The sequence below is a fragment of the Somniosus microcephalus genome, chromosome 32 (genome assembly GCF_052327205.1).
Source record: "Somniosus microcephalus isolate GS21.2 chromosome 32, FLI_Smic_1.0, whole genome shotgun sequence".
NCBI classification, from domain to species: domain Eukaryota; kingdom Metazoa; phylum Chordata; class Chondrichthyes; order Squaliformes; family Somniosidae; genus Somniosus; species Somniosus microcephalus.
Window position 1 is genome coordinate 11365494 of NC_141018.1, and position 12881 is coordinate 11378374.

General features: G+C 42.1%; 1 protein-coding gene across 1 annotated transcript; it reads right to left on the reverse strand.

Moving 5' to 3' along the window:
* Positions 1-485: 485 nt before the first annotated feature.
* Positions 486-4945, reverse strand: LOC147097267 (nuclear apoptosis-inducing factor 1-like). Its single transcript, XM_085971988.1, has 4 exons — positions 4462-4945; positions 4020-4176; positions 3650-3860; positions 486-507 (listed from the first exon to the last, which is right to left on the reverse strand). Exons 1-4 carry the CDS (start codon positions 4705-4707, stop codon positions 486-488), a joined length of 636 nt encoding a protein of 211 aa, XP_085828114.1. The 5' UTR covers positions 4708-4945.
* Between the last annotated feature and the right edge of the window lie 7936 nt (positions 4946-12881).

Sequence of the window (12881 nt, forward strand, 5' to 3'; positions counted from 1 at the left end):
GGTTAATTATTGAGAGCGGATAATGTTAATTGTTGAGTGCAGGGAAGGTTAATTATTTAGAGCGGAGTATGTTAAATATTGAGAATGGAGAATGTTAATTATTGAGAGTGGAGAATGTTAATTATTGAGAGCGGAGATTGTTAATTATTGAGAGCGGAGAATGTCAATTATTGAGAGCGGAGTATGTTAATTATTGAGAGCGGAGAATGTTAATTATTGAGGGATGAAAAGGGTAATTATTGAGAGTGGAGAATGTTAATTATTGAGAGTGGAGAATGTTAATTATTGAGAGTGGTGAATGTTAATTATTGAGAGTGGAGATAGTTAATTATTGAGATTGGTGAATGTTAATTATTGAAAGTGGAGAATGCTAATTATTGAGAGTGGAGAATGTTAATTATTGAGAGTGGAGAATGTTAATTATTGAGAGTGGTGAATGTTGATTATTGAGAGTGGAGAAGGTTAATTATTGAGAGCGGAGAATGTCAATTATTGAGAGCAGAGAATCTTAATTATTGAGAGACAAGAATGTTAATTACTGAGAGCAGAGAATGTTAATTATTGAGAGCGGAGAATGTTAATTGAGAGTGGAGAATGTTAATTATTGAGAGCGGAGAATGTTAATTATTGAGAGCAGAGAATGTTAATTACTGAGAGCAGAGAATGTTAATTATTGAGAGCGGAGAATGTTAATTGAGAGCGGAGAATGTTAATTATTGAGAGCACGGAATGTTAATTATTGAGAGCGGAGTATGTTATATATTGAGAATGGAGAATGATAATTATTGAGAGCGGAGATTGTTAGGGCTAGATTTTCAGTTGCTTGCGCCAGCAGTTAGCGCCTTAAGAGAAGTGATTTCTGGGCGCTATGCGTGTAGCGCCCGGGCGCAGCGCAGTTTGCGCGCCGCCCCAAATTAAGTTGCCCGTTAGCGCCGGCGCAAAGTTTAGCGCCCGCCCGGATGCGCGCGCAGAAAATGACGTCACATCCTCGTGCAACGCCCTTTGGCCGCCCCGATTGCAAACTTCAGTCGGACCGCCCCATTGTGCGGCGGGCGGCCGGAGCGTTTGGAAAAAGGAACGCAACACAACCAGCGCGGGCCCCGGGGGGCGCTAATTAAAGGGAACGTCCTCTCCAGTATAAAGGCCATCCTTTTTTCAGAAAACAGTCTTGTGCAACGCATTTCTGGAGACACAACAAGGAGGATAGCTAACTGGTTTCAAGCAGCAAGAGCCAGGTATTTTTGGACTCAGGCAACAGCGCTGCAAGTGGCCATTTGGAAATTAGAGTGTTTGCCAGGATTTGATGGGGGTTGCATGGGGTGCCAACGCGGAGCTGCAGCTCCATGTCCGTAGGGCTCGCAGACGCATTGTGAGAGGGGCAGCCCTGGCTAGAGGCAGAGGGGGCTACAGGCGTCGGCCACGTAGGCCTTACCCAGTCAGGCTATACCGCCAGCAGCGCTCCTACCTAAACATGAGTGCCGCGCGATGTGTTAAAAGGCTCCGATTCCGAAAGGGGGTGATTGCAGAGATCTGCCACCTGCTTCGCCGAGATCTGCGGCCAAAGCTCAGGTGCAGGACGTCTCTGTCGGTGGAAGTGAAGGTGACGGTGACATTGAACTTCTATGCCACCGGCTCCTTCCAATACGCTGCTGGGGACATAGCAAACATCTCCCAGTACGGCGCGCATCGCTGCATCCGCCAGGTGACCGAAGCACTGTTCAGAAGGAGAAGCCAATTCATCTCCTTCCCCATGGCCCTGGAGAGCCAGCATCAGCGCGCATTGGGATTTTCCAGACTCGGGGAATTCCCCTTGGTGCAGGGCGCCATTGACTGTACGCATGTGGCTTTGCGGGCCCCTCTGGAGCATGGCGAGCAGGATCGCAACAGGAAGGGCTACCATTCTCTGAATGTGCAGCTGGTCTGTGACCACAAGCAGCGCATCATGGCAGTCAATGCCAGCTTCCCAGGCAGCAGCCACGATGCCTTTATCCTGCGGCAGAGTACTGTGCATGACATGTTCCAGGCACAGCCTCCCCCAAGAGGATGGCTACTCGGGGACAAAGGCTATCCTTTGTGCACCTGGCTCATGACCCCGCTCCGCGCGCCCAGGACCGCTGCTGAAGAGGCCTACAACGAGAGCCATCAAACCACCCGCAACATCATCGAGCTAACTATTGGGGTCCTCAAGCAGCGGTTCCGCTGCCTTGATCGCTCCGGAGGAGCTCTCCAGTATTCGCCGGACCGGGTCTCCCAATTTGTGGTGGTTTGCTGCATGCTACACAACCTGGCTATCCGCAGGACTCAGGCACTGCCACCTGACGTTGGACCAGCACCTCAGGAGGAGGAGCAGGAGGAGCATGAGGAGGAGGAGGAGGAGGAGGAGCAGGAGTACGTTCCCAGGAGGGAGCGACCAGGGCCAAGGGCCGCACGACGCCACCTTATTACACGGTACTTCTAAGCCCCCTGTCAGGGAATGGCCAGGGGCCATGAGGGAAGATGAATGCAGCCGCTCCGCAAGCCCTCAGCCGGCGAAGCCAACAAACACTAAGAAGAACAACCATGGAGACTGCATGAATAAAGATAATTTTTTATTAAACAAAAATGAAAAGCCCTTCCCACATGAATCCCCAAAAACAATAAACGGGCCCCACAAAAAGCCCAACAAACGACTCACTCCCACAAACTGGGGAGGAGCCACTCCACCTTTATTGAAACCGGGCCTCAACGTCGGCCTAACGCAAAATAAAAGCCCTCCAAAAGCACAACCATGGGCAAAATAAAGATGGCCACCGCCATATTAAAGGAAAGCTGGCCACACCCTCTACTGAGTGGCCCGCGAGGGCGAGACCTTGGCCAGCATTTTGCCTCCCCTGCCCTGCCTGCTGCTCCTTCGCAAGCTCTGCCCAGTGGCTGCTGCGAGGCTGGGGGAAGGCGCCTGAGGCTCAGAAGCCCTTCCGCCAGATGCCACTGGGGGGCGGCCTACACGGCGTTTGGGCCTCGAGGGGCCGTCTCCTGAGTGGCGCACCTGAGCCTGGCCACCATCAGCTGCAGCCGCTTGCCCTTGACGCCCCAGAGGGGGAATGGCGGCGACGGATGGCGCAATGTGGGCCAGCTGGCGTCTGGGATGCGCTGGCTGGTGCTGTGGCGCGGTGGCACTCGGCCGGGCCCGCACTGCAGGATCCGCAGCAATCAGCCGACGGCCGGCTTGCTGGGATGGTCCAGCGCGGCGCCTGCCCTGGCGATGCCTGCCTGAGACAGCGCGTGTGGCAGCAGTGAGTGGCCCTGTGGTCCTGGTGTGCGCGCGCATCACATCCGCCAGGGTCTTGACGGCATCAGTTAGCATGCGGCCAGTCGCGGCAGTTGCTGCCCCGAACTCGCGCACACTGGTCGCCAGTGACTCGATGGCCTCAGGCATGCGCCCCACCACGCTCATCAGCTCCGTGTGGCGCCGGTCCGAGTCGTCGGCCATCTGATCGAGCTTCCGCACCTCCTCCGAAGTGAAGGTGTCCGGACTGGAGTCGCGACTCTCCCGCTGGGGAGGAGGGGGCCGAACTAGGGGACCCTTGCCGCTTTGGTGACGGCGAGTGTGCCGAGCAGCAGCACTCCCCTCTGATCCTCCCCCCTTTGGGGGGAAGGCCGCGGGCCATGCGCACGGCTGCTGGGTGGCTGGACGCCACTGGTCCCAGAAGCTGCATTGCCCTGCGACAGTTCCTCCAGGCACTCGTCCAGTGAGGAGGTGTCGAGCATTTCCTCCTCTCCTGCGGGACGTGACTGTTCCCCCGAAGGTCCGGCTTGCTCCTCCTCCTCCTCCTGGTTGGAGGTGCTGTCACTGGCAGCCTCAGGGTCCTGGTCGTCACCAGCTGAAAGCAGGAATGCACAAGAGTAGCTTCAGAGTGAGGAGACGGCGTCAGCGAGGGAGTTAGAACTGGTGGGATTCAGCGCATTGGTGGGACAGTGGCAAAGGAGGTAGCTCGGATGGGCCAGTGCGACGCGAGAGGGCCAAAAGGCGAGGTCCTTACCATTGCCGGGCAGTGGAGGGTCGGATACACCGCACGCTGTGGGGACAATCACACGGGCTCCCATGAGCACACACACGCGCTCCTCCAGCCGAGTGAGCTTCTGCAGCTTGGCGCGGCCACCCCTGGCACGGGCCTGGCGATTAAACGCTACTTTAGCCTGCAAGAGAAAGGACGGGCTGTAAGTGCGCAGTGAAGCCCTGATGTAGTGTGCACTGCCTCCCATGGTGGAATAGCTTGGACAGAGTGAAGCCCTGATGTACTGTCCACTGCCTCCCATGGTGGAATAGCTGGGCCAAAGTGTAGAGTGCCGAATGACCATTTGATGCTCATGACTGTCCCAATGCTGCTGGCTGAGGGCTGGCCAAAAGGACTTTCAGGTCCCTTTGCCCATCATGTCAGGTGTACATGCAAGAATGAGGAGGAGACTGGAAAGGCTACTCACCCTCACAATCCTGGTCAGATCGTTGTATTTCTTACGGCATTGTGTGTGGGTCCTGGGGGCCTCGCCGGTGAACGTCACCCTCTGGGCGATCTGCTTCCAGGCTTTGGTGTAGTCGTGGTGGGTTGGATTCCTCCCACTCTCTGGAAACAAGATCTTGCGCCTCACCTCCAGAGCTGTGACCATTATGTCCAGATCACCCTCTGAGAAGCGCAGGGCACGCTGACGGGCCTTCTCTGGCGTTGCCATGACTCCCTGGGGCTGAGCAGTAGTGTTGAGGCCTCTTTGCAAGGCTGCAGTGTGCAGGGCGTGGCAGCAGACCAATTCGTCCCTTCCCCCTTTAAGAGCTGGTCGGCACCACGGGGTCTGCTGTCAGTGCAAAAATGACCGCACCCGTGCTGCGCCCCGCCTGGGCGCTATCCCTCTGGACCGCCGGCTTAGCGCCTAAAGAGAGTAGTGGAACGCCTCTTTTAGCGCTCCACCAACCTCTTAGGGCGAAGCCACTGAATTCCCAGCAACGGGGCGCTACTTTGGGGCGGGCGCTAACTTCGGGCGGGCGCTAAGGTTAGCGCCCCAAAACTGCCTATACTGAAAATCTAGCCCTATATTATTGAGAGCGGAGAATGTCAATTATTGAGAGCGGAGCATGTTAATTATTGAGAGCGGAGAATGTTAATTATTGAGGGATGAGAAGGGTAATTATTGAGTGCAGAGAATGTTAATTATCAAGAGCTGAGAATGTTAATTACTGAGAGCGGAAAATATTAATTATTGAGAGAGGAGAATGTTAATTATCGAGAGTGGGGAATGTTAATTATTCAGAGCGGAGAATGTTAATTATTGAGAGCGGAGAATGTTAATTATTGAGAGTGGAGAAGATTAATTATTTACAGTGGAGAATGTTAATTATTGAGAGCGGAGAATGTTATTTATTGAGAGTGGAGAATGTTAATTATTGAGAGTGGATAATGTTAATTTTTGCGAGTGGAGAATGTTAATTATTGAGAGTGGAGAATGTTAATTATTGAGAGTGGAGAAGGTTAATTATTGAGAGCGGAGAATGTTAATTGTTGTGTGCAGGGAATGATAATTATTGAGAGCCGAGTAGGTTAAATATTGAGAATGGAGAATGTTAATTATTGAGAGTGGAGAATGTTAGTTTTTGAGAGCGGAGATTGTTAATTATTGAGAGCGGAGTATGTTAAATATTGAGAATGGAGAATGTTAATTATTGAGAGTGGAGAATGTTAATTATCGAGAATGGGGAATGTTAATTATTCAGAGCGGAGAATGTCAATTATTGAGAGTGGAGAATGTTAATTATTGAGAGCGGAGAATGTTAATTATTGAGGGATGAGACGGGTAATTATTGAGTGCAGAGAATGTTAATTATCAAGAGCTGAGAATGTTAATTACTGAGAGCGGAAAATATTAATTATTGAGAGAGGAGAATGTTAATTATCGAGAGTGGGGAATGTTAATTATTCAGAGCGCAGAATGTTAATTATTGAGAGCGGAGAATGTTAATTATTGAGAGTGGAGAAGATTAATTATTTACAGTGGAGAATGTTAATTATTGAGAGCGGAGAATGTTATTTATTGAGAGTGGAGAATGTTAATTATTGAGAGTGGATAATGTTAATTTTTGCGAGTGGAGAATGTTAATTGTTGTGTGCAGGGAATGATAATTATTGAGAGCCGAGTAGGTTAAATATTGAGAATGGAGAATGTTAATTATTGAGAGTGGAGAATGTTAGTTTTTGAGAGCGGAGATTGTTAATTATTGAGAGCGGAGTATGTTAAATATTGAGAATGGAGAATGTTAATTATTGAGAGTGGAGAATGTTAATTATCGAGAGTGGGGAATGTTAATTATTCAGAGCGGAGAATGTCAATTATTGAGAGTGGAGAATGTTAATTATTGAGAGCGGAGAATGTTAATTATTGAGGGATGAGAAGGGTAATTATTGAGTGCAGAGAATGTTAATTATCAAGAGCGGAGAATGTTAATTACTGAGAGCGGAAAATATTAATTATTGAGAGAGGAGAATGTTAATTATCGAGAGTGGTGAATGTTATTTATTCAGAGTGGAGAATGTTAATTATTGAGAGCGGAGAATGTTAATTATTGAGAGAGGAGAAGGTTAATTATTTATAGTGGAGAATGTTAATTATTGAGAGCGGAGAATGTTATATATTGAGAGGGGAGAATGTTAATTACTGAGAGTGGAAAATGTTAATTTTTGCGAGTGGGTAATGTTAATTATTGAGAGTGGAGAATGTTAATTATTGAGAGTGGAGAAGGTTAATTGTTGAGAGCGGAGAATGTTAATTGTTGAGTGCAGGGAATGTTAATTATTGAGAGCGGAGTATGTTAAATATTGAGAATGGAGAATGTTAATTATTGAGAGTGGAGAATGTTATTTATCGAGAGTGGGGAATGTTAATTATTCAGAGCGGAGAATGTTAATTATTGAGAGCGGAGAATGTTAATTATTGAGAGTGGAGAAGATTAATTATTTACAGTGGAGAATGTTAATTATTGAGAGCGGAGAATGTTATTTATTGAGAGTGGAGAATGTTAATTATTGAGAGTGGATAATGTTAATTTTTGCGAGTGGAGAATGTTAATTATTGAGAGTGGAGAATGTTAATTATTGAGAGTGGAGAAGGTTAATTATTGAGAGCGGAGAATGTTAATTGTTGTGTGCAGGGAATGATAATTATTGAGAGCCGAGTAGGTTAAATATTGAGAATGGAGAATGTTAATTATTGAGAGTGGAGAATGTTAGTTTTTGAGAGCGGAGATTGTTAATTATTGAGAGCGGAGTATGTTAAATATAGAGAATGGAGAATGTTAATTATTGAGAGTGGAGAATGTTAATTATCGAGAGTGGGGAATGTTAATTATTCAGAGCGGAGAATGTCAATTATTGAGAGTGGAGAATGTTAATTATTGAGTGCGGAGAATGTTAATTATTGAGGGATGAGAAGGGTAATTATTGAGTGCAGAGAATGTTAATTATCAAGAGCGGAGAATGTTAATTACTGAGAGCGGAAAATATTAATTATTGAGAGAGGAGAATGTTAATTATCGAGAGTGGTGAATGTTATTTATTCAGAGTGGAGAATGTTAATTATTGAGAGCGGAGAATGTTAATTATTGAGAGAGGAGAAGGTTAATTATTTATAGTGGAGAATGTTAATTATTGAGAGCGGAGAATGTTATATATTGAGAGGGGAGAATGTTAATTACTGAGAGTGGAAAATGTTAATTTTTGCGATTGGAGAATGTTAATTATTGAGATTGGAGAATGTTAATTATTGAGAGTGGAGAAGGTTAATTGTTGAGAGCGGAGAATGTTAATTGTTGAGTGCAGGGAATGTTAATTATTGAGAGCGGAGTATGTTAAATATTGAGAATGGAGAATGTTAATTATTGAGAGTGGAGAATGTTATTTATCGAGAGTGGGGAATGTTAATTATTCAGAGCGGAGAATGTTAATTATTGAGAGTGGAGAATGTTAATTATTGAGAGTGGAGAAAGTTAATTATTTATAGTGGAGAATGTTAATTATTGAGAGCGGAGAATGTTACTTATTGAGAGTGGAGAATGTTAATTACTGAGAGTGGAAAATGTTAATTTTTGCGAGTGGAGAATGTTAATTATTGAGAGTGGAGAATGTTAATTATTGAGAGTGGATAAGGCTAATTATTGAAAGCGGAGAATGTTAATTGTTGAGTGCAGGGAATGTTAATTATTGAGAGCGGAGTATGTTAAATATTGAGAATGGAGAATGTTAATTATTGAGAGTGGAGAATGTTAATTATTGAGAGCGGAGATTGTTAAATATTGAGAGCGGAGAATGTCAATTATTGAGAGCGGAGAAGGTTAATTATTGAGAGCGGAGAATGTTAATTATTGAGGGATGAGAAGGGTAATTATTGAGAGTGGAGAATGTTAATTATTGAGAGTGGAGGATGTTAATTATTGAGAGTGGTGAATGTTAATTTTTGAGAGCGGTGAATGTTAATTATTGAAAGTGGAGAATGTTAATTATTGAGAGTGGAGATTGTGAATGATTGAGAGTGGAGAATGATAATTATTGAGAGTGGAGAATGTTAATTATTGCGAGTGGAGAATGTTGATTATTGAGAGTGGGGAAAGTTAATTATGGAGAGCGGAGATTGTTAATTATTGAGAGCGGAGAATGTCAATTATTGAGAGCGGAGAATGTTAATTACTGAGAGCGGAAAATATTAATTATTTAGAGAGGAGAATGTTAATTATCGAGAGTGGGGAATGTTAATTATTCAGAGCGGAGAATTTTAATTATTGAGAGCGGAGAATGTTAATTATTGAGAGTGGAGAAGGTTAATTATTTATAGTGGAGAATGGTAATTATTGAGAGCGGAGAATGTTATTTATTGAGAGTGGAGAATGTTAATTGCTGAGAGTGGAAAATGTTAATTTTTGCGAGTGGAGAATGTTAATTACTTAGAGTGGAATATGTTAATTTTTGCGATCGGACATTGTTAATTATTGAGAGCGGAGAATGTCAATTATTGAGAGCGGAGAATGTTAATTATTGAGAGCGGAGAATGTTAATTATTGAGGGATGAGAAGGGTAATTATTGAGAGTGGAAAATGTTAATTATTGAGGGTGGTGAATGTTAATTATTGAGAGTGGAGATTGTGAATGATTGAGAGTGGAGAATGTTAATTACTGAGAGCGGAAAATATTAATTATTGAGAGAGGATAATGTTAATTATCGAGAGTGGGGAATGTTAATTATTCAGAGTGGAGAAGGTCAATTATTTATTGTGGAGAATGTTAATTATTGAGAGCGGAGAATGTTATATATTGAGAGTGGAGAATGTTAATTACTGAGAGTGGAAAATGTTAATTTTTGCGGGTGGGGAATGTTAATTATTGAGAGTGGAGAATGTTAATTATTGAGAGTGGAGAATGTTAATTATTGAGAGCGGAGAATGTTAATTGTTGAGTGCAGGGAATGTTAATTATTGAGAGCGGAGTATGTTAAATATTGAGAATGGAGAATGTTAATTATTGAGAGTGGAGAATGTTAATTATCGAGAGTGGGGAATGTTAATTATTCAGAGCGGAGAATGTTAATTATTGAGAGCGGAGAATGTTAATTATTGAGAGTGGAGAAGGTTAATTATTTATAGTGGAGAATGTTAATTATAGAGAGCGTAGAATGTTACTAATTGAGAGTGGAGAATGTTAATTACTGAGAGTGGAAAATGTTAATTTTTGCGAGTGGAGAATGTTAATTATTGAGAGTGGAGAATGTTAATTATTGAGAGTGGAGAAGGTTAATTGTTGAGAGCGGAGAATGTTAATTGTTGAGTGCAGGGAATGTTAATTATTGAGAGCGGAGTATGTTAAATATTGAGAATGGAGAATGTTAATTATTGAGAGTGGAGAATGTTATTTATCGAGAGTGGGGAATGTTAATTATTCAGAGCGGAGAATGTTAATTATTGAGAGTGGAGAATGTTAATTATTGAGAGTGGAGAAAGTTAATTATTTATAGTGGAGAATGTTAATTATTGAGAGCGGAGAATGTTACTTATTGAGAGTGGAGAATGTTAATTACTGAGAGTGGAAAATGTTAATTTTTGCGAGTGGAGAATGTTAATTATTGAGAGTGGAGAATTTTAATTATTGAGAGTGGATAAGGCTAATTATTGAAAGCGGAGAATGTTAATTGTTGAGTGCAGGGAATGTTAATTATTGAGAGCGGAGTATGTTAAATATTGAGAATGGAGAATGTTAATTATTGAGAGTGGAGAAGGTTAATTATTGAGAGCGGAGAATGTCAATTATTGAGAGCGGAGAAGGTTAATTATTGAGAGCGGAGAATGTTAATTATTGAGGGATGAGAAGGGTAATTATTGAGAGTGGAGAATGTTAATTATTGAGAGTGGAGGATGTTAATTATTGAGAGTGGTGAATGTTAATTTTTGAGAGCGGTGAATGTTAATTATTGAAAGCGGAGAATGATAATTATTGAGAGTGGAGAATGTTAATTATTGCGAGTGGAGAATGTTGATTATTGAGAGTGGGGAAAGTTAATTATGGAGAGCGGAGATTGTTAATTATTGAGAGCGGAGAATGTTAATTACTGAGAGCGGAAAATATTAATTATTTAGAGAGGAGAATGTTAATTATCGAGAGTGGGGAATGTTAATTATTCAGAGCGGAGAATGTTAATTATTGAGAGCGGAGAATGTTAATTATTGAGAGTGGAGAAGGTTAATTATTTATAGTGGAGAATGGTAATTATTGAGAGCGGAGAATGTTATTTATTGAGAGTGGAGAATGTTAATTGCTGAGAGTGGAAAATGTTAATTTTTGCGAGTGGAGAATGTTAATTACTTAGAGTGGAATATGTTAATTTTTGCGATCGGACATTGTTAATTATTGAGAGCGGAGAATGTCAATTATTGAGAGCGGAGAATGTTAATTATTGAGAGCGGAGAATGTTAATTATTGAGGGATGAGAAGGGTAATTATTGAGAGTGGAAAATGTTAATTATTGAGGGTGGTGAATGTTAATTATTGAGAGTGGAGATTGTGAATGATTGAGAGTGGAGAATGTTAATTACTGAGAGCGGAAAATATTAATTATTGAGAGAGGATAATGTTAATTATCGAGAGTGGGGAATGTTAATTATTCAGAGTGGAGAAGGTCAATTATTTATTGTGGAGAATGTTAATTATTGAGAGCGGAGAATGTTATATATTGAGAGTGGAGAATGTTAATTACTGAGAGTGGAAAATGTTAATTTTTGCGGGTGGGGAATGTTAATTATTGAGAGTGGAGAATGTTAATTATTGAGAGTGGAGAATGTTAATTATTGAGAGCGGAGAATGTTAATTGTTGAGTGCAGGGAATGTTAATTATTGAGAGCGGAGTATGTTAAATATTGAGAATGGAGAATGTTAATTATTGAGAGTGGAGAATGTTAATTATCGAGAGTGGGGAATGTTAATTATTCAGAGCGGAGAATGTTAATTATTGAGAGCGGAGAATGTTAATTATTGAGAGTGGAGAAGGTTAATTATTTATAGTGGAGAATGTTAATTATAGAGAGCGTAGAATGTTACTAATTGAGAGTGGAGAATGTTAATTACTGAGAGTGGAAAATGTTAATTTTTGCGAGTGGAGAATGTTAATTATTGAGAGTGGAGAATGTTAATTATTGAGAGTGGAGAAGGTTAATTGTTGAGAGCGGAGAATGTTAATTGTTGAGTGCAGGGAATGTTAATTATTGAGAGCGGAGTATGTTAAATATTGAGAATGGAGAATGTTAATTATTGAGAGTGGAGAATGTTATTTATCGAGAGTGGGGAATGTTAATTATTCAGAGCGGAGAATGTTAATTATTGAGCGTGGAGAATGTTAATTATTGAGAGTGGAGAAAGTTAATTATTTATAGTGGAGAATGTTAATTATTGAGAGCGGAGAATGTTACTTATTGAGAGTGGAGAATGTTAATTACTGAGAGTGGAAAATGTTAATTTTTGCGAGTGGAGAATGTTAATTATTGAGAGTGGAGAATTTTAATTATTGAGAGTGGATAAGGCTAATTATTGAAAGCGGAGAATGTTAATTGTTGAGTGCAGGGAATGTTAATTATTGAGAGCGGAGTATGTTAAATATTGAGAATGGAGAATGTTAATTATTGAGAGTGGAGAATGTTATTTATCGAGAGTGGGGAATGTTAATTATTCAGAGCGGAGAATGTTAATTATTGAGCGTGGAGAATGTTAATTATTGAGAGTGGAGAAAGTTAATTATTTATAGTGGAGAATGTTAATTATTGAGAGCGGAGAATGTTACTTATTGAGAGTGGAGAATGTTAATTACTGAGAGTGGAAAATGTTAATTTTTGCGAGTGGAGAATGTTAATTATTGAGAGTGGAGAATTTTAATTATTGAGAGTGGATAAGGCTAATTATTGAAAGCGGAGAATGTTAATTGTTGAGTGCAGGGAATGTTAATTATTGAGAGCGGAGTATGTTAAATATTGAGAATGGAGAATGTTAATTATTGAGAGTGGAGAAGGTTAATTATTGAGAGCGGAGATTGTTAAATATTGAGAGCGGAGAATGTCAATTATTGAGAGCGGAGAAGGTTAATTATTGAGAGCGGAGAATGTTAATTATTGAGGGATGAGAAGGGTAATTATTGAGAGTGGAGAATGTTAATTATTGAGAGTGGAGGATGTTAATTATTGAGAGTGGTGAATGTTAATTTTTGAGAGCGGTGAATGTTAATTATTGAAAGCGGAGAATGATAATTATTGAGAGTGGAGAATGTTAATTATTGCGAGTGGAGAATGTTGATTATTGAGAGTGGGGAAAGTTAATTATGGAGAGCGGAGATTG

What these genes read in the sequence shown, in the direction of transcription:
- LOC147097267 (XM_085971988.1), bottom strand. Translation starts at nt 4,707, where the DNA reads ATGGCAACGCCAGAGAAGGCCCGTCAGCGTGCCCTGCGCTTCTCAGAG. An exon ending in ATCTGACCAGGATTGTGAGG is followed by an intron (nt 4,177 to 4,461) that starts GTGAGTAGCCTT and finishes TTTCTCTTGCAG; the next exon opens with GCTAAAGTAGCGTTTAATCG. An exon ending in CAGCCACCCAGCAGCCGTGC is followed by an intron (nt 508 to 3,649) that starts GCATGGCCCGCG and finishes TCAATAATTAAG; the next exon opens with ATTCTCTGCTCTCAATAATT.